Here is a 19,385-nt window from a genome sequence, read left to right as displayed (position 1 = left end):
AGGAGATGCCTGAAGAATGGAGACAGAGAGTGATGGTGCCTGTTTTTAAGAATAAGGGGGATGTGCAGAATTGCAGCAACTATTGAGGGATAAAGTTGATGAGCCATACATTGAAGTTATGGGAAAGAATAGTGGAAACCCGACCAAGAGCAGAAGTCTGCATTTGTGAACAGCAGTATGGCTTCATGCCGAGAAAGAGTACTACGGATGCAGTATTTGCTTTGAGAATGCTAATAGAGAAGTACAAAGAAGGACAAAAGGAGCTGCATTGTGTTTTGTAGACCTAGAAAAACCATATGACAGGGTGCCAAGAGAGGAGCTCTGGAAGAGGAAGTCTGGAGTGGCAGAGAAGTACAGTATGTTAGACTGGTGCAGGACATGTATGCTAGATGTGATACAGTGGTGTGGTGTGCTGTCTCAAGATCAAGAAACTGGAGGATTTCAGGCACTTGGGGTCAACAGTCAAGAACAAGAGAGTGTGGAAAAGAGGTGAAAAAACAGGTTCAAACAGGTTGGAATGGGTGGAGAAAAATGACAGGGGTACTATGTGATAGAAGACTATCGGCCAGAATGAAAGGAAAAGTGTACAAGACAGTGGTGAGACCAGCGATGCTATATGGACTAGAGACAGTTCCAATGACCAAAAGACAGGAGGCAGAGCTAGAGGTCGCAGAGATGAAGGTTGTCTTTGGGAGTGACCAGGATGGAAAGGATCAGGAATGAGTCTATCGGAGGAACAGCACATGTTAGATGTTTTGGGGAAAAGTTCAGAGAAGCCAGACTGAGATGGTTCGGTCATGTACAAAGGAGGGATAGCGAATATATGCTGGAATTGGAGCTGCCAGGCAGGAGGTCTTGAGGAAGACCAATGACAAGATTTATGGACGTAGTGAGAGATGATGTGAAGGCAGAGGATTCAGGGAATAGGGTTAGATGGAGAAAGTTGATTTGCTGCGGGGACCCCTGAAGGGAAAAGCAGAAAGAAGAACTGTTATGCTACCCTGACAAAGGAATGTCTCCAATGGGGATCAATAAAGTTTATCCTATCTTATAAGCCTGCAAGACGATGCTGTATTTTACTATTATTATTGCATTAAGTAGTTAGTTTCAAAGCATTGTTTGTGTGCGCTTAGTAGTAAAATCTTGCAGAGTCTGAAGAAAAGGGTCGCTCATGAATGAAGACACGTGACCAAACACGATGACGTGCGGCTGGAGCTGCGAGAGAAAGGGATCCAGTCAACGAGAGTCCGCGGTGGCGTCTGGGACCCAGGGTGTCCTGCCGGCTGTCCCCGGAACGGTGCCGCTGATGTTTTGCCCTCCCTCCCCCCGGGGTTTGGTTATGAGAAGAGGACGTTAACGGCTGCGACGACTTCGGCGGGCGTCGTTCTTGAGTCGGGTGGGTCGGCGAGCCGGTGTTGTGCTGACTGTGCATGCCTGACAGGGCTAGTCGCGGCTAGCTTCGGAGGATTAGCCGCCTAGCTTCCAAACACCGGGTCAGGTGAACCCGGGGTGGGTGTTTGAATCTCTTCAACCTCCAGCTCCGGCCCACCACACATACACACACTTGTTTTCACACAAATTCCGTTTCTTTTCTTTTCTTTTATTGTGGAAAGCTAGCACCGGAAGTGCCCTCGTAAGCTAGTGCTGCCGGCGTGCTGACATCGAAGCTAATCTTCACACGCGTTCATTAGCCTCGGACGAGACGTGTCCGTCAAACCGGCGGCCGCGGCTCGCCAGGTATCCGAACGGGGACGGGGATCCGGCGGCGACAAACGGGGCTGAGCACCGGGGAGGGTCTCCTCGCCTGGGTGTTTTTCATCATCATCATCGTCGGCTGCTGGATAAGGAGAAGGGTTGTTTTATTTGCCACTTTCGCGAACAACGGGCGTTGAGAAATGTCAAAGCTGTAACTCGAGTGTGTTTGTTTTTGTCACCCCGTCCCCCCGGTTTTTGTTTATTTTGTGGAGGAAGGGGCGGCTTTGGTGGTGGAGGTGGAGGTGAGGAGAGAGGGGGGGGGGGTGAACACTTTGGCTCCTCGTCGGCTTGTCAACTCATGCGCCGCTCAAACCTGCTGCTTCATCACCTCTCGCTGCGAAGAGGAGCCGGAGAGAGCCGAGGCGGCGGCTGGGCGACATCAGGTCGGTTGCGTTACATTGTGTTCGGCGTTGTTGCGGACGATCGTGCAAACCGAACGCCTCGTATCGGCTTGGAATCGTGAATCGGTAACGAATCCATCGCACCGTTTCGCGTGGAAATCGGGCTTACCTGAGGTGCCAGTTGATTATTTTTCAATATTTTTCACCTTACAATTGGGGCGTAGTTGGCCGTCCTCGTTTGTGATACGATGAGAACCGCCGAACAAGCAGGTGCAGTTTTTTTTTTATTTCTCCCATCATGCTGAATCATCACAATGATGTATGGAGATGTTCTCGGAATCCACCCCGAAACATGGCACCGCCGGACAAAGGTCTGCACGGTGGATGAGGGTCGATGCTCATCTCCGCTCCGCCGTGCAATAAGGGGACGCGGATTCGGCGCACAAGTCAGTCACCGAGCGTCAAGTAATGAACCTCACGCATTTATCTGTCGCCTCATCTATATTCAGCAGAGATTGTGCATTATTTTATTCTTACAGCAGAGCTGTCATGATTGCACACGGGGTGTGAGTACATTCAGACTAAGTGCTTAGGTGTCAGCCGTCAACTAAGATGCCAAATCCATTTAAACGAAAATGCACGATAAGCAATATATTATGTGTGTATTGTCGTAATGGAGCTCTGCAACGAGTGGCTGTCTAAATTGGGTCATGTGTAATTATGGAGTGCATGGGGAGGAGAAAACAATCATCAGGTAGTATTTGAAATAAGACCCTACGGGGGTGTGTGTGTGTGTGTGTGTGTGTGTGTGTGTGTGTGTGTGTGTGTGTGTGTGTGTGTGTGTGTGTGTGTGTGTGTGTGTGTGTATGTGTGTGTATGTGTGTGTGTGTGTGTGTGTGTGTGTGTGTGTGTGTAAGAGAGAGAGCGCGCGAGAGTAAATTTTTAATTTTTTTTTTTTATTTTCATCATATGTCAGTAAATATTGGTTCGGCTCTAGTTAGTCTATATTGATGCCGTACCACCTCATTTTTCTTGTTTTGGCAAATGGTCGTGTGTGTGTGTGTGTGTGTGTGTGTGTGTGTGTGTGTGTGTGTGTGTGTGTGTGTGTGTGTGGCATGATGAAATCTTCAGCCCATTAGAGTGCATGCGTACAGAGGGCAGGTAATGAATTAACCAAGGAGAATCGGTGCAATTTGAAAAGTCACCTTGGAAACTGTTGAGCTCACAACGCGTGCGGCTTAAATGATAGAAGTTGCCCGTTCTTGCTCAGATATCCAACTTGTTTCATCATCTCTGTTCATGTGTGCAGGGCATTGAAGTGTGTTTTAGAAGACGGGCCAGTCGTACGTTAGAGGCTCTGCTTCGCAATAAAGGGTAATGCCCATCTCTGCCTTTCTCGGCAGGTAACGAGAATAGATGAGGGCCCGTATAAGAGCCCGACGGAGCTGGCAACGGTGTGTGGATGGAGGCAGGGGGAGGTGGAGATCGGCTCCGAGATTTATTACCTCTTGCATTGAGGTATCGAAGATAGAATAAGGGTGGATACCTCAGAGGTGAACTGAATGCACAAGTTGTACCTTGTGGTGTTGCACAGCATGGGCAGGCGATGAAGGGTGGAAGAGAAAATGCAAGGTTGATGAAACACAAAGCAAGACTTTACATAGTGCGGAGTACAGTTGGGCCAACACCTCGACTGGCCAGCACAGCTGTGTCTTGGGAGAAGCTTCGCCTATTCAGGACAATTAGTAGCCCCCAGAAAGGAACACAAATGTGGGATTTGTCCACAAAAGTGCTGCTTAAGCTGCACTGGGAAATGGGAATGCCTGGAAGCAAGGCAGAAAAAGATCAATATATTTTTTTCTTCCCTTTTTGCAAAAGGGAGGGAATGCTGGTGATGAAACCTTTTGCAAGTGTGATTGCTTAGCATTGCGATATGCCCGCTCCACTTCTCAAAGTAATACTTTCATCCTGACAGCGGCAATGGGTGTTTGATGAATTTCTGTTTGGAGCTTGAATAAGACAAGTTTGCATGTTCATGCACTGCCCTCTGTGTGTTCATAATTTATAATGGACTGAATGTGGATAAGCATGAAGCGCAGTCGGTTGCTCCCCCCCCCCCACCCCCCACCCCTCTAACCTATTTTCATCTTAGCGTCTTTGTGTGTGTGAGCGATAGATCTGTGGAACCCCAACATCAATTAGCAATACCAATTGTTGTGTGACGAGTCAAGTGAAAATTAAAATAACGATAGAAGTCGCTCAGGCGGCAGGCTGTTGCGTCTCTGTTTTGATGTGAGGAGGACGATATATATCTACAATTTCTAAGGAGACGGAAAGTAGTGAGGCCTTGTCCTAAGATGAGCACTGTATAACCCACATTTAGGAGGAGCTCATACAGATAGTCAGTCTCCTAGTTAGGCATTCATTGCCTGTTCATAAAAGATAAAGAAAAAGAACAAAGATCATTTGCAGAGCTGCATGAAGTGAAGAAGCATTGGAATAATTATGTAATGAATGCATTTTATTGCCATCAAAGCAAACACGGGGATAAAATGATGATCCACTTTTGCGCGTTTGAGTTATAGTATAAGATATGGCCAGTTTGCAAAGCCATTTTCACAAAACTAAAACCCATTGTCTCATTTACTCGCTGTCATTTGTCAGAAATATGGTATCTCAGAATATTCTAAAATGTCAGTGTCGTCTGTTTCTCTCCTACTTTAAGCACATTCTGCGACGCCGGGGCTCATCGAAATGGCAAATGATCTGTTTTTGAGTGTCACTGACGGCACAACATGCCAGTCGCAGGCCAATTTAAGGCGGCACATCTGCCGTTTGATTTGAAGCGATGCAAAAAGAGCTCGTTTCATTACCGGGGTAATAATGTGATTTGGGCTCCGTTCCTGGGTTGGATCGTCCGGACCTTTTCCAGATTTGACAAGATTGTATTTTTATTGATCATTTTTATTAGATTTTAGAGATGAGTTGCCTCCGTTCCTTTTTTTTATTTTTTTTATCTTACGTCAGATATGGACCAAATTGCCGGGGCCGATAAATGTGAAGATGAGCCCTACTTAGGAGTGATTTATTACTGACTGTCGGCATATGTGCAAAATGTTAAGTGTTGATATTAGATTGTCCGATACCCAAAACATGAATATCGACACCCTCTATCCGGACTGAAAGGAATATCCCTCAAAAGTTTTCTTCAGATCATTGAATATCTCACGGTTTTCTATTATGAAATAGTCGTCATCTATCAAGTCAAAAGATTGTTTCCCTCTGATGTATTCATAGTGTAGTGGCAACTGTGAAATCAATACCCTGTCATATATTCTTTACTTCTTATTTTTGCTGACGTTCCCTTTGTATCGACGTGGAGGTGTAATGTTCGTGCCGTTATTACTATGACGGGGGGGAGGATTTCTAAATTTCCCTGCGGATGGACATACGGGCTGCTATGGGGCACCTAAGATACCTTCTTGTTTTGATACGTTTTATCCAGGTAAAACCCTCTTAAGGGTGTCTGGAGAATGGTTTTGAGGAGAACTTTGAAGTTCAGTGATCCACTGTGGAAGCAATAAGCTAAAACACTGTTTACTGAATGTATTGTTATTAATACAGTTTATTATCGGCCCTTTTTTTTATTTTAGATGGGCACACAGAGTGTGAGGTCTCATATCCCGTAGGCAGACTTCATCAATTACTTGCAGTAATTTGAACTGAGTGGTGGCGGTGTTATTTATAGATAAGCATCTCTGTTACATTTAGATAATAACCCTGGTAACCGACTTTATTACGCGTCAGTGTGCTTTCTGGAGACAATGACTCTTACGGGGTTCACCTTGGTTGGCTCGTACTTGTACACTGATGTCTCTTGACTTCTGTTGACGACAGTTGCTCGATAACCCGTGACCCACGGACACGAAATATTTTAATTTGAATTACATTTTGATGAACTGCTGAATTTTTTTTTTTTTTTTTTCCCTTCCCCCTGTTGTCGCCGGAGGTTATTGCAATAAGCATTTTAAAATGTATGCAACCAAGTCCTGTAAAGCTTCTGGATATTTTGTCAGTGAGTGGGTTGCTAGCAAACCCTCACTTCCTCTGCCAGCGCAAGGCCGAAGTATCAAGAGCTGTTCTCTTCTGTTTAATCAAGTCCTCCAGGCATATACAGTGGACGGCCACTAAAGTCTCTCCCCTTGCTTATACCAACAGAGCATTCCCAGCAGTAAACAGCAGCTGCTGAGCTCGGAAATAGATTCTGTATTGAAACACTAGTTCATGCAAACCAGTCCAATCCGAGTCCCTTTCAATAAACCTCACATTACCAGTGACTTGAGAAAAACACCCGAGTGCCCGGAGGGTGATGATTCATGTTTTCACTTGAAGCCACATGAACTGAATGCAAGGTCCAGACAAAAACGTGCCACATGCTGTACGGTACGAGGCATACGTGACCTCGCAGACAAAACACTGCATCTCTGTGTGGAAAATATTCTAAAACCGTGTGTCAAATATCACAACATTAATTTGGCATTGTTCAAATAGTCAAGTGTAATATAGGACGGGGTAGACAACATTTTTCCCAAAGAGACTATGTACTGTTTTATGGTTCTGTTTGCTTTGCACCAGAATGTAGTCTTGTAGTAAATAAATCTGCAATGTTCAAATCCCAAGCAACTTTGGATTAATAAGATGAGAAACTAATCACTAGAGCCCTCGCAGTGTTTTCCCCCGCTCTGGGTTGCACAGTGGGCAGTAATACATTTTTCAATTTTAAGTCCTCATTTTAGTCTTCAAAAGGAATGAGGAATCGCATAATTCTTAATTCGTGGAAGGAATTTCAGTTGCGAAGTTTCCCCTTCGAGTCTTTTGTGTTTTTTTTTTTCTTTTTCTGACTCCTTTACTGACTAATCGTGTTTTAATGCATGTTCCTGTTTAAAAAGAGGACCTACTCCTCTGGTTTGACACCCTCAGCCCAGCGAGAGCAATGCAGAAAGATTTGTAGACCTCAGCTGAATCAGGTCAGCTACTAGTTGCTGATTTTGATATTGGCTTATTTTAGATAATACAATCCTGTATTACTCCCATGGTGGGTAAATGAAAAGATGTGCAGTTTATATTTTGTAAAACTTAAATGAATACTTTTGGTTTACATCCATCTTTTTTTGTGATCTATTCATCTGAAAAAGCAGGGAACACACACACACACACACACACAGCAGTGGGAATATTGTCTAAAACTACATTCATGCTTGGCATCAATATCATTGTCTGAAAACTGTTACTATGGAATCCAGCAGCCGTGGCAGAGACAGAGTGTATTGCAAACCTAGTACACAGCGCGTGCGCGTGTGTGTGTGTGTGTGTGTTTCATCTCTGCCTCACCCATTAACTCACTGTGGTGCAGATCCATCTTCATCCCGATCATTTCACAGGGACCGGAGATGCTGTGTCAGTACGCCATGGATCCCATCACACATGTTAAGCTCCAGCTCATTGCCTGCCTTGCTCACCACCACCATCCCCCATCCTCCACTCCATGGAGACGGCCCTCTTTATCCATCCCCCCCCCAAAACAGACGATTTTGAACTTCACTTTGCTCATTGTTCTCTGACACTCTTGAGCATCAGCAGAGAAACGTCTTTTTCCGCTGTTCTTTTTTTCTCGTTATTGACAGATTTATGAAGGACAGCGTTTTCTCTCTATGCTGAACCCAAAGTCGAATTGTAGGCTACTGTTCTTTTTGTTTTTTGTTTTTTTTTATGAAACTTGGTTATACCAATAATAAATATTGAACCTGACATCTAATTTAGATGGGGCCTTTTACTTGCGGTAAAGTGTTGCCACACCCCGCCGCTAAAAGGAGCCGTTGTCTAGTCGGAACTCCGCTTAAGAGCTTTTTTTCTCCTTTTTAATTCAATTCAGTTCAGTTACCTAGATGCAAAAATAATATGCAAATGTTGCATCTCAAAATATGAACAACAGTCTAAACTGTAGGTATGATGTAGTGCGTCGATTGTGGAAAGAGAACATTTTGTAATAAAGCTGAAAGGACAATTTCAGCGCTAAAAATGCGTTTAAATCACGGCACAGTTGTTTTTATTGCGGCGCTCTGAATGTTTTGTTGTCACAAGGAGAAGCTTCTTGCACAGCTGTTGTCAGAGCCGTTATTGATAAGCCGTTGGCCCGTTGTTTAAATATGCTCCCAGCAGGCTGTACCTACTTCAATAACAACGTAATATTGGCATTAAATATTTACAGTCTCCCTCCCTGCTCGCTAATAGATCAGCGTCCAGCGCTGGAAAAAGTTGGTGTCCCACAAGCGTTAGCCCTTTAATTATAGCTGTACTATATTCCAGGGGTCGGTATCTTCGAAAGCGGTGCATAACATATCGGTTAGATGGTACTTAGGCATTACTCTGAACCTCCGTCCGCTGGTCCACCGTATTTGCTTAGCATTTCCCCTCAACTACAAGCGTATCACATTTCCCTCTGAAAGCTGAATGATTTCCCCTCTCCCTCTTTTGTCACTCTTATTTCACGCTCTGAATACTTGGTAGTTAATAGCTTCCCTCCCCTCTTCCCGGCCCACCTTTCCTCCCAGACACACTTGCACGCCGCTGTCCACGTACACAAGTTTATTCCAGTCTCGCTGTAACTCCTCCAGAGCTATCAGAGGAGCCTGATTTTTAATTTGGAGTTAAATGGGGCCCAACACGTGCAGCTCACTCGATAATTGACTTCACTCAGCTGAAGGGAGGAATGATTAGATCTGAATATCCAGGCAATCTTTTCGACTCTGAATGGGAAAGGAGGGAATAAAGGTTGCGGCCGCGATCGTGCTCGACGCGGTGAGAAACCAGTGTTTGCGGCTCGCGCTTCTGGAAAATGTTGGCCAGTTCCCTCCCTCCGTGAAGTGGGCAATACAACGAATAAGCACAGCGTTTAAATGAATCTGCTTTCTCACACAAAGCTCATCGTGTGCTTTTTCGCGATATTCCATGGTCATCGACTTTCTATTTCCCGTGGAAAGCCGGTGATGATGGAGCCGGAGGCCACGCGACTCATACATTTTTGATAAAAGAAAGTGGATACAGAATCCCTACTTGTTTCATCTCCAGGTCTCTTCCTTTGTGTTGTTTTTGCAAAGGCAACGTTAAATGGTGCAAAAGCACTCGATCACCCGAGGCGGAAGGTTCTCTGGCGGTATCGCGTTTTCACGTTGCTCTGCAGACCCCGTGGAAAAGCACCAATCCACTGTTGCGCAGAAAGGGAAATTAAGAACCGGCATATGAGCAACACCGTGGATCTCTTGTGGAGTGAAGTATATTGTCGGCGAGCTGTCATTAAGCTGTTAGCTCCACAGAAATGAGCTGCGGTGGTTTGGATGCTGTCCGTACTTCGCTGAGAGCAGCCTTTCATCAGCATGCACGTCAACTGTTTAGTTTTATTCACTTCATTAGCACGCCGCGAGTGCCAGTTGCTCTGAAGCTTCTTTTCAAGAATTGATCGTGGCAAGTTAAATTTATATTGGCATATGTGTTTTTTGGCAACGGTGTGCTGCGGGGATACACGTGAATGTGATATGCAATCCCCCCCCCACCATGTCCCTGCAAAGCCTTGCGCCTGCTAGTCCTCCCTTGCCATGTTTAGTATTCAGAGAACAGGCGCTGTTGTAATCTGGATTCTGAGGCAGGTTGCTGGGCTTTTTGTTTGCTCTTATGGCCCTGATAATCCTGTTACACTCCTGTCAAGTGGAGATGGCTCTCCCAGCAGCCCTGAACCCACCATGTGTGCCACCTCCAGTATCAGAAATCCATCCCCTCCCCCCCACCTCGCCGCCCCCATCAGCTTACCGCCATTTTGCGACAGTCGTTGATGGAAGACCCTTGGATATATCCTTGAAGAATCACCTCCTGAGCGTCTTTATTCAGTCTTCCAACCCCCCGTCCCCTTCTCCCACCCCCACTTTAGGCGGAGAACGACCGTGATAAATATTCATCAGGCAACACAGTGTGTGGGGATGCTGTAGCCTCCGCTCCCCCTCAACAAAGGGTCCCCGAGCTAATGGTGTCCATCCTTGGCAGCCCCCCTGGAGAGATCCTGTGGAGGAGATGAGATCATTAAAGCATGACACGGGCTCAAGGCAGGACCTATCATGTCACATCAGCATTTATCCTACCAAAGCACCCCCTGCCCCCGTCCTCTCAAGCCTCCACCTAAGTCCACCCCACCTTTGCGAGCTGCTCTGTGCAGATACGGATGAACACGGGCAGCTTCTGAAGGTTGGTTGGGTTTGCTCTCGTCCTGTTAGTTCAACTTCACAACTTCCTAATTGGCACTTTAGTTTTGGTCCTTGCTGAGATCAGTGCTTTTTTTTTTTTTTTCTCCCCCCCTCAACCCGTTCTTCTCAAGCTCCTCTAAATGTGTCGAGCGTGCATTTTTCACAAGGCTGCTCGCTTTCTCTCCCACACACTTTTCTTCTCACCCTCTCTCTCTCTCTGTCTGTCTCTATCACATCCTCTCCTCTCCTTTACCTGGGTGACCACACTCAGCGTTTTCTATTTCCTGTGGGTGTGATGTCTCTCCTCCACAAGCAATCAGCTCTGATTTGTCAGCATTCTTCCGGGCGATTCATAAAAATTCAGCACGCGCCTACAAAAGATGTCTGCGTCCCCTCGCCGGCCCCCCATCTCTGCTGCCCCTGTACTGCAGTCTGCCTGCCTCCACCCCTGCTATCCTACCTCGACCCCCCCCCCCCCTCCCCTCCGCCTCCTAAAAGAAATTACAGAAAAAGGAAGAAATTGAAGTACTGCTTGCGCGTAAATGCAAAATAGCTCCGCCGCAATTAGTCTGTGCAGGATTTATTTTTTTTCTGTCTGAGATTAATTTTTTTTTTTTTTTTTTTTTTTTTGTCCTGTTCTTTGTCTGTGTCTGTGTGACCATGCCTCTGGTCTGTGTATGACATGCCTGGTAGTGGAAGGGAGCAGCTGTGCATTGGACCTTGTCTGTGTTGTGCTGCCATGCCCCGTAGCCGTTTGTTGGCAACGGCCCGTGCAAGAGGTTCGCAGGCCGCGGCGCAATCCTACCACGGTGTCATATGGCGAGCTCTCAGCGGTCCAAGCCGCGCCTACTGTGTTACTCTGCACAGCTGAGAGACAGAATACGCAGCCTCATCTTGAACTCCGTGGCATCTCTTTGCATTTCTGAGATGCTATTTTTTTTATTTTTTTTTTATGTGTGTGTGTGTGTGTGTGTCAGTTTTCCGCTCCAGGGAAAATGCGCTTCTGTGAACTTTGAAAGAAGCGGCCCTATATTCACTCCGATCCCAGTAGCTATTAGTCGAGTACTTTCACGTCTATTTGTCCATTATCTGTGCTTCATCAGGCAGACCATTATCCCATTATGTTTTGCATCTGTGGTCCAAATGCTTACTGGAAATGAGTCACCGCAAAGGCCAGTGAAAGGTAGGTGTTACTATCAGTCAGCTATTCATAGCCAGCCCAGCAGGGATGAGAGTATCACATGTTGGAGGTCCTCCACAGAATGCGAGATGCTTTTTGCATCTGCACTGCAGAGAAACATTGCAGTTTAATGAGGAGGCAGATGACTTTTTGAAGTTAAAGCTTAGGGGGGAGGGGGGGGGGGGGGCGCTCACGATCTGACCCTGTGTTATGTCCCTCAGTCTGTGTGATCGTGTCATATTCAGGTCACTTTTTAACAAGGGTCTCTTACTCCCTGAGCTACTCAGGTAACCGCTCCACCTGTAGCACCTTTGTGTTGCCATGGAAATAGCCCGACAACCTCGGCGCACTTCACAGCTTCTACCCATCTGGGTTTTTTTTTTTTTTTTTTTTTGGCCCTTCCCTCTGTGAGGATTTTTTTTTCCTTTGCATGCATGCATCATCCCCAAACATGATAACTAGTTGGATAAAAATCTCATGAACGCATTTGCAACAGCTCTCTCTGGGGGTGTGTGTGTGTGTGTGTGTGTGTGTGTGTGTGTGTGTGTGTGTGTGTGTGTGTGTGTGTGTGTGTGTTTTTCTTGTTTTGATTTAAGAATCGTAAGAGTGCACATGTATTTGTTTGTGTTGTCCATTCAAACACACCCACAGACACACACCACTGGGCTGCGTAAATCAGCTTACTGAGGCAATGTGCTGGCTGGGCTGTGGTGGGTGCCTGTGTCGCTGACACAGCATTTACTGTGTGTAGTGTAAAGCACCCAGGGCTATGTGTGTGTGTGTGTGTTTGTAAGTGTGTGTTTATCCTGTAACAGAGCTTGCACGGTGGAGGGCACCCAACCTTCTGTCTGTCTTGACACCAGTAGGTAAGATTTCTTGCCTGCGCAGCCTCTCTCTCTGTGTTCCCTCAGCACAGACGTGACAGAATGAACTGCAATGCAGCCCCTGTTGTACCTGGCGCCGTCGTCGCCCTCGCACTTTTCTTTCCTTTGATTTATTGGATAATCATTTGCTCACCGGCCAAATCTCCCCAGGTCTAGACCGGGAGCTCACACAATAGGCAGTGTCCCCTGTGCATGTATTTCAGCCGAGTGTGCACGTACGCCGGATAACCACAGGTTTTGTTTCACCCCATCCCTGCTGCTGTTTCTGCTCTCAGAGGTTGCACTTAGTTGAAGTGACTTGTATTGAGTTTTTGTTTTCCCAGAAATTGTTTTTGAATCGCTTCCAGGCAACTAAATATCGTGCACTGTTTGACATGCCCTTCTGCTGTTTGAACGCAGTCCAGGGTTCAAGTGGGTAATCTTTATGTTCTTCCCACTATTTTGTCTGGCCTTTTTGTTCTTAACTGACAACTTCCTGCTTGTAAGTTTGTGGAGGGGGGGTCATTCGTAAAGGTTCAGTTAAAGTGCAGGTACCACCCACGGAACAGATTTGGCATCACTTGCAAGCATGTCTGAAATCCTTGACCCACTTTAGCCTTTTTTTCTATGTGAAGGATTTTTCCAAGACTGAAATGCTCATGCAAATGGGCTTCATTTAACCGCCCGCCGCTATTTCTATTCCGTGGGCGACTCAGGGTGCCTTTTTGGTACGTTTGGCGTTTGGCGCACATATTCGGAAACTTTACACGGCTGAGGCCGCCGTGCAAAGTTCCAGTTCCCACACACACACACACACACACACACACACACACACACACACACACACACACACACACACAACTCCACATATTCGTGTAGCAATGATAAAGGCGGTATCTTGATCAAAGATGCCTCAACGGTAGTCCCTGGGGATACTATGGGATGGAAGCAGTAACAGTGATTAAATACAAACTCTAAAACTATCTCCATAACCTCGTGTTCCAGCTGTGCCAGGAATTAAGTGTGTGCGTGTGTGTGTTTCATACAAAAAAAAAAAAAATGTATTTTTGTTGGCTCGGTATCCTAATTATGACATTCCCTCTCACAGACCAACCAGCAGTACAGGAGGACTCGGCTGTCGTGGCATGACTACTACAAACAAAGGAAACAAAGCCTTGAAGGTAGACGTTTTGACAGATTCGGCTCTGCATCTGCCCGGTGTCGATGATTGCATGTGGCACGTCTTAGATTGGTGACAGAAGGACCCAGATTAACTCGTCGCCCCCGACCCCCCCCCCTCAGGTGAAGCGGGAGCCGGGAGAAAATGGCACCAGCCTGACCGATGACGAGCTGGTCACCATGTCCGTGAGGGAGCTCAACCAGCATCTCCGGGGCCTGTCGAAGGAGGAAATCCTGCAGCTGAAGCAGCGGCGGCGCACGCTGAAGAACCGGGGCTACGCCGCCAGCTGTCGGGTGAAGCGCGTCACCCAGAAGGAGGAGCTGGAGAAGCAGAAGGCCCAGCTGCAACAGGAAGTGGACAAGCTGGCCACGGAGAATGCCAGCATGAAGGTGGAGCTGGACGCTCTGCGCTCAAAGTACGAGGCCCTCCAGAGCTTTGCCAGGACTGTGGCCCGAAGCCCTGTCACCTCAGCCAGGGGACCCATGGCCTCCGTCATAGGGCCCCTCATTCCCGGTAAAGTAGCCGCCACCAGCGTCATCACCATCGTCAAATCCAAAACAGAGGCTAGGTCGTAGTAGCAGAAGGGGACGGATTCACGATTTTCACCATTTGAGACTAAACTAGTCAGTGCATTGTAACATGGCACACAATTACCTGTGTGAATTCTCACTTTCGCACTCTGGCACTAACTTGAACAATATGCCTCCCGCCCCTCCCCCCGCGCGTTTATGAAAGGTAAACCGGGCTGTTTTGAATTTTCCAATTTCATCGTCGGCTCTTTAAAGATCGTTGACCCCATTGGCAACGCTGAAATGCTTCGTCGCGGTCAAAGGCAGACGAGATGGCAATACGAATCAATGGGCAGTTTGCGGCTCTCGGGCCAGCCAGACTGTTTATGGTGTTACTTTCCCTTTTTCTTCTTCTTTTTTTTTTTTTTTTTTGTTCTGTTTTTTTTTTTTTTTTTGTGAGGTGCTGTGTACGAGACGAAGTAGTTCTCTCCGAAAAAAAAAAAAAAAAAATCTCTGAAGTTAAATCCGTCCCGGGAATCGGTACGTTTGTAGTCCGCTTATTTGGCACACAGCGAAATCCGCGAACAATAAACCCCGACAACTTCACCCGCATGAAAGGATGTTAACCGGCAGGGCCTGCGTGCACGGTGGACCCCCTTTTGCTTGTTATTATGCACTGACTGAACTGATGTTCATTGAGAAACGGCGGCAAACTCTTTGTGCTGACGCCCCAGATGTCTTTAAAACAGCCCGAACTAGTAAATTAGTCCAATCTATTTTTTTTTTTTTTTTTTTTTTCGCTGGTTGTCTGTCCAGAATATAAACACGGAATAATGCTTTCGAGTCCGGCATTCATTTCTGTTTATGCATCAGTGACAGGCTTTAATTAACTTGTCATTATCGATATGACTGGTAGATGCAATAATATATGTATGCACTGAATACAAAGAGGTTTTGCATATTTATGGTTAGCGGGGGTGGGGTGGGGAGGGGACACACGATCAGCCGTTCTTTATTTCTCCAGAGTCGAGTGCCATTCCGATATGACAGGATCCTTCAATAGCTGAAAACCATGAATGTTACCGCAGCGATATCCTCATGTTTTATTTATTTTTTTGTTTGTTTGTTTATTTTATTTATTTATTTATTTTTCTGGGGGGGGGGGGAGTGGGCGTGTAACCCACAAACATTTTGAATCATTTTTTTGCCCATGACGTTTTTTTTTTTTATTTTCAAAAAAAATGAACTAAAAAAAAAAGATGCGACCGTCATAGAGATTTCCAAAAGGAGAAAAAAAAAAAAAAAAACCCTTTCACAAGCTTTACCGTTTTAAATCGTCGAGGTCTAGAGAACTTTGTCTATTGTCGAGGTCTTGGTTTTTATTACTAGGTAGATTTACCTTCCATCGTTTATAGAAAGACAGAAAACAAAAACACACACAAAAAAATAATGATAAAATTAAAAAAAAAATAATAATTCCTGTGACATCTTTTTTGCAATTGTACCGAAAGTGGCTTACTATTGAAGTCTGATAGCTTTTTTCTAGTGACTAGGCGCGTACTGTGGGGTAGCGCGTGACGTGACGTGTAAGTGACAAGTTGGCAGTGTCGTTCACTGTATAGATGTCAATGCTGTGCTATTTTAAAACAAAAATCTGTAGAGCTAAACTAGGTGGTGTAAACAAGGTCAATTGTCTTTTCGTGCGTATTGGCATCTGTGATATCCTCCGCTTCCTCGGTGTTAGTTACAAAACCATCGTCATTTGGAGTTTGGACACGACGAGCCGCGCGTGAGGAGGAAATCAGGTGAAATGGCGTCTGGGAATTCGGGAAAAAAAAAAAAAAAAGCTGCGTTCAAGATAACTTCTTCTCCCTAAAAAAAAGTTAAAAAGTGACGACTTGGTTATTGGCATCTCATTTGCATATTCACCATGGCCACTTAGTCGCTCTGAATCAGAAGAAGACGAGTACGTGGGAACTCTCTTCTTTTTCTTTTTGAAACGGTTTACATTTAGACGTGCGCTCTCGCAAAACTCTTGCAGTTTCCTCAAGACTGCGACTCTTCAGTAAAATTGCATCAATTAACTTAAGGGGCGGGTTGTGGGGGGGGAGGGGGGGCGGGGGTTCACTGCCCAAACGGTGCGGCGTCGCTCGTGTAAATTCACCCGCGGGTTGAAGACGGGAGGATTTGTATGCACTAAGCTCCGGCTTGTTTTGCTCAGGACAAAACAGGTCACTTAAAACAAAAACAAAAAAAAAACAAAAAAAAAAAGAACAAATCAGTCTAGATGGGAGGCAGGGATGGCAGCTCTGATATTTTCTTTTCTTGTTTTTTTTTTTTTTTTTTTTTTTTTTTTTTTAATTTTAATAAGCATGTCATAAAGGGCTTCAATTCACAATCAGAGAGAGACACACACACACGCACAGGCACACACACACACATACACACACAGCATGACCACGTAGAATTACAATCAGCAGCAGCTGCCAGCAGCAGCAACAGCAGCTTCCTCTGTGCCAAGTGTCGCATCGCTCTCCCCGCTCCTCTTAAAGGAATTTTTTAACAGTGAAGCAGTTTCACACCTCAAGGTGAAAGTAGCCGCGTGATGACATCAACCCAACGCACTTGGTCCAGATCTCCTGCTGGTCAGAATGTCTTTTCGGTGTCAGCGAGGTGTTAATCGAACAGTCGCCCTCAAAAGCCCACCTCAGCAGAACTCCAGGCTGCTGTCTAATAACCGTCTGTTCGCAAGTATCCTATTCTCACTCTGTCAACATGCTTTGCTACTACATTGACTGGTTAACTGTGGGAATATATATATCCGACTCTTGACATAGCCCAGTATTGATGTTGGCGTCCTTATTGCTGTGGCAGTCTTGTGGAGTAAATCTTTTTTCGTGTCAAGTGTCTTCGAGGTGTGCTGAGCGGCACCGCCGACCAATCTCTGAATCTCTCCTATCTCGAGATGACGACTCTCTCTCTCTTTCTTTCTTTCTCTTTTTCTCTTGCTCTCTCGCTCTCTCTCTCGCTCTCTCTCACACACACACATACAGGTGTATAGTATGTAGCTACAGTAGGTATTGATGACCATTGTGAAAAAGTGACCCTTAATATGCAACTCAGTGGAAAGGTGTGAAAGAGTAGATGTAATTATAATCAATATTGTTGACGTGACTATGGTCTGTTATTTATTGTTTAGGGTTTTTTTGTTATTTGTTGGGTTTCGTTTTTTTGTTTTTTTTCGGACAATGTGTTTTTTTTATATTTTACTTTGCCCTCATATCTGGCATCCGGAATTTTAAAGAGCGACTCATTATTGTTTTTTTTTTTTTTTTTTTTAGTAACTATCATGTCGAAACTAATGGTGTGCAACGTTCGAAGGGACAATTAGCCTCTCTCTTTCTCTCTGTCTCTCTCTCTCAGATTACAACGAAATTAGCCGAAAACTACCAGATTACCAGATCTATAAACGGGAAAACTAGCCGAAAGATGTGAAAATGTCAGTGCACTGAATGAAATGGATGCTACAATAGCTTCTGTCAAAAGGGCCACTTGCAATATCGTGTGCGTGCGTGCGTGCGTGTGTGTATGCGCGTGTGGATGTGCGTGCGTGCGTGCGTGTGTGTGTGTGTGTGTGTGTGTGTGTGTGTTTGTGTGTGTGTGTATGATTGAGGTTCCTCTGCTGCTACACCAGTCATTGATGCTCGTTGTTTGCTGTAGCGTCACCCACAGCGTTTCTGTTCCCATCATGTGCTAGTGTGTATCGGAAATTGATCTTAACACTGTACGTTGTTCTGCAGATTTATTATTATTTTTGAATTGGTTATAGCTCTTTTGTTTTGTGGAAGAGAATAAATAACAGCACTTGTGTTAGTAGCTCTCAAGAGTTGGCTTTTTTTCTTCTAATTTTATGTTTTATTTTGTTTCCGGTCATGCTTTTGTAAACGGTCGACTGTGCAGGTTTCTTTTCTTTCCTCCTGCTTTGCGGAGCAGGTCTGTGTTTCAAAGTTCTAAAAATCTGACTAAAGTGAGTAATACAAAGTTAATAATCTGTTTTTTGTTTTGTTTTGTTTTTTTCTGTATGGGTTGTAATAAAATATTGCAGTACTTTGTATGAAAACAGAATAGTTAATTGTAACTATTTATAAATTAAATTATTGTACTTTTTTGCAATCTGTAGATAAGTCCTATGTATTCATATATACAGTAACAACTGTGGATTTAAACGTGATTCTCTGAGGTGTCTAAGTTATTGATGTATATATTGTATGTTTGTTGATACAGCTTACTTTATTTTCTATAAGACCAATAAAATGTTTTGAAAAAGGCCCACAGGCGCCGTGTTTTTGGAGGTTGAAATTGGGGTTTCTTGTCGTATTCTGTGGCGTCATTGACCCAGTTTGATTCTCGCAAAAAATAAACTGGCGTGGATGGCTCTTTTTCGCCGTCCGGGGCGGGTTTTCGGAGACAGCGATCATTTAGATGGCACAATTTCTTTTTCTGTGATCCAAAAAAAGCAGTTGGGCGACCCACTTTGGCTAACCTCCGCGGACGTATTTTTGGCCCGACGCGCGAAAAACAGAGTCATGAAGGATGTCTAGGTGTGCTTGTCCTAGATTAGGTGGAGTAGTGAGTTAGTCATCTCTGCTCCCTATAGGGCTCCTAAGCCCCCTCTGTCTCAGCACACCTCATAAAACATCACCCTCTACGGCAGCGCTTCAACCCCGGCACATTCAAAACACGTCCCACGAGAGAATATGCAGAGACAAAGAGACAGATGGCTGAAGACCGGGCTACGTCTCACCACATCATCCTGCAGGGCAAGTATAAACCCCAATGCCTCGGCACTGTTCCGCCGCTGCATTGTTCCTCCCTTTCGCAGGAAAGACGCTCCTACAGGTCTGCGTGACCTGTGCCTTAAAACAAGCCCCCCGCTCTCCTTGGACGCCTGCCCCAGACAACCAGATGGCCTCTGAAGAGTTGATTAATTTGCCGGGTCGGGTTCAGGTGAGCTGGTGGGCAATCTAGGACAGCATTCTTCATCTTCGCCCAATTCTGCAGCAGGTGCCTGCCCCAGTTCTCAGACCCCAACCTGCTTTAACGTGAGTCTGGCCCCCCCCCTCTAACCAGCGAGACCTTTGTCGCGGTCCATAGTTTTGCAAATGTCACCACATCTGAGGACATGGCTTTTTTTTTTTTTTTTTTTTTTTGACATATGTCGCTGCTTTGGCCTGTTGGGGGAGGGTTTCCCATTATTTGCACCCTG

General features: G+C 45.5%; 1 protein-coding gene across 3 annotated transcripts; it reads left to right on the top strand.

The window, feature by feature from the left end:
* The first annotated feature begins 1,667 nt into the window (after positions 1–1,667).
* Positions 1,668–16,165, top strand: LOC147217175 (transcription factor MafG). Of its 3 annotated transcripts, XM_086175695.1 has the most exons (4): positions 1,668–1,737; positions 12,383–12,433; positions 13,539–13,611; positions 13,733–16,165. In XM_086175695.1, exons 3-4 carry the CDS (start codon positions 13,576–13,578, stop codon positions 14,183–14,185), a joined length of 489 nt encoding a protein of 162 aa, XP_086031821.1. In that variant the 5' UTR covers positions 1,668–1,737; positions 12,383–12,433; positions 13,539–13,575; the 3' UTR covers positions 14,186–16,165. The 3 variants fall into 3 exon arrangements, with proteins under 3 accessions (XP_086031821.1, XP_086031820.1, XP_086031819.1); XM_086175694.1 differs by lacking the exon at positions 12,383–12,433 and having other exon boundaries at positions 1,694–1,737; XM_086175693.1 differs by lacking the exons at positions 1,668–1,737; positions 12,383–12,433 and adding an exon at positions 2,044–2,138.
* The last annotated feature ends 3,220 nt before the right edge of the window (positions 16,166–19,385 follow it).

Source organism: Fistularia commersonii, chromosome 28 (assembly GCF_037954325.1).
Source record: "Fistularia commersonii isolate RoL2024-O1a breed Wild chromosome 28, RoL_Fcom_v1.0, whole genome shotgun sequence".
Taxonomy (NCBI): domain Eukaryota; kingdom Metazoa; phylum Chordata; class Actinopteri; order Syngnathiformes; family Fistulariidae; genus Fistularia; species Fistularia commersonii.
The sequence above is the reverse complement of the archived record's forward strand: the minus strand, read 5'-3'. Positions and strand labels throughout refer to the sequence as shown.

Coding starts and splice junctions, on each gene's coding strand:
- LOC147217175 (XM_086175695.1), top strand. CDS start 13,576: ATGACTACTACAAACAAAGGAAACAAAGCCTTGAAG. Junction 13,612..13,732: donor AAGGAAACAAAGCCTTGAAG/GTAGACGTTTTG, acceptor CCCCCCCCTCAG/GTGAAGCGGGAGCCGGGAGA.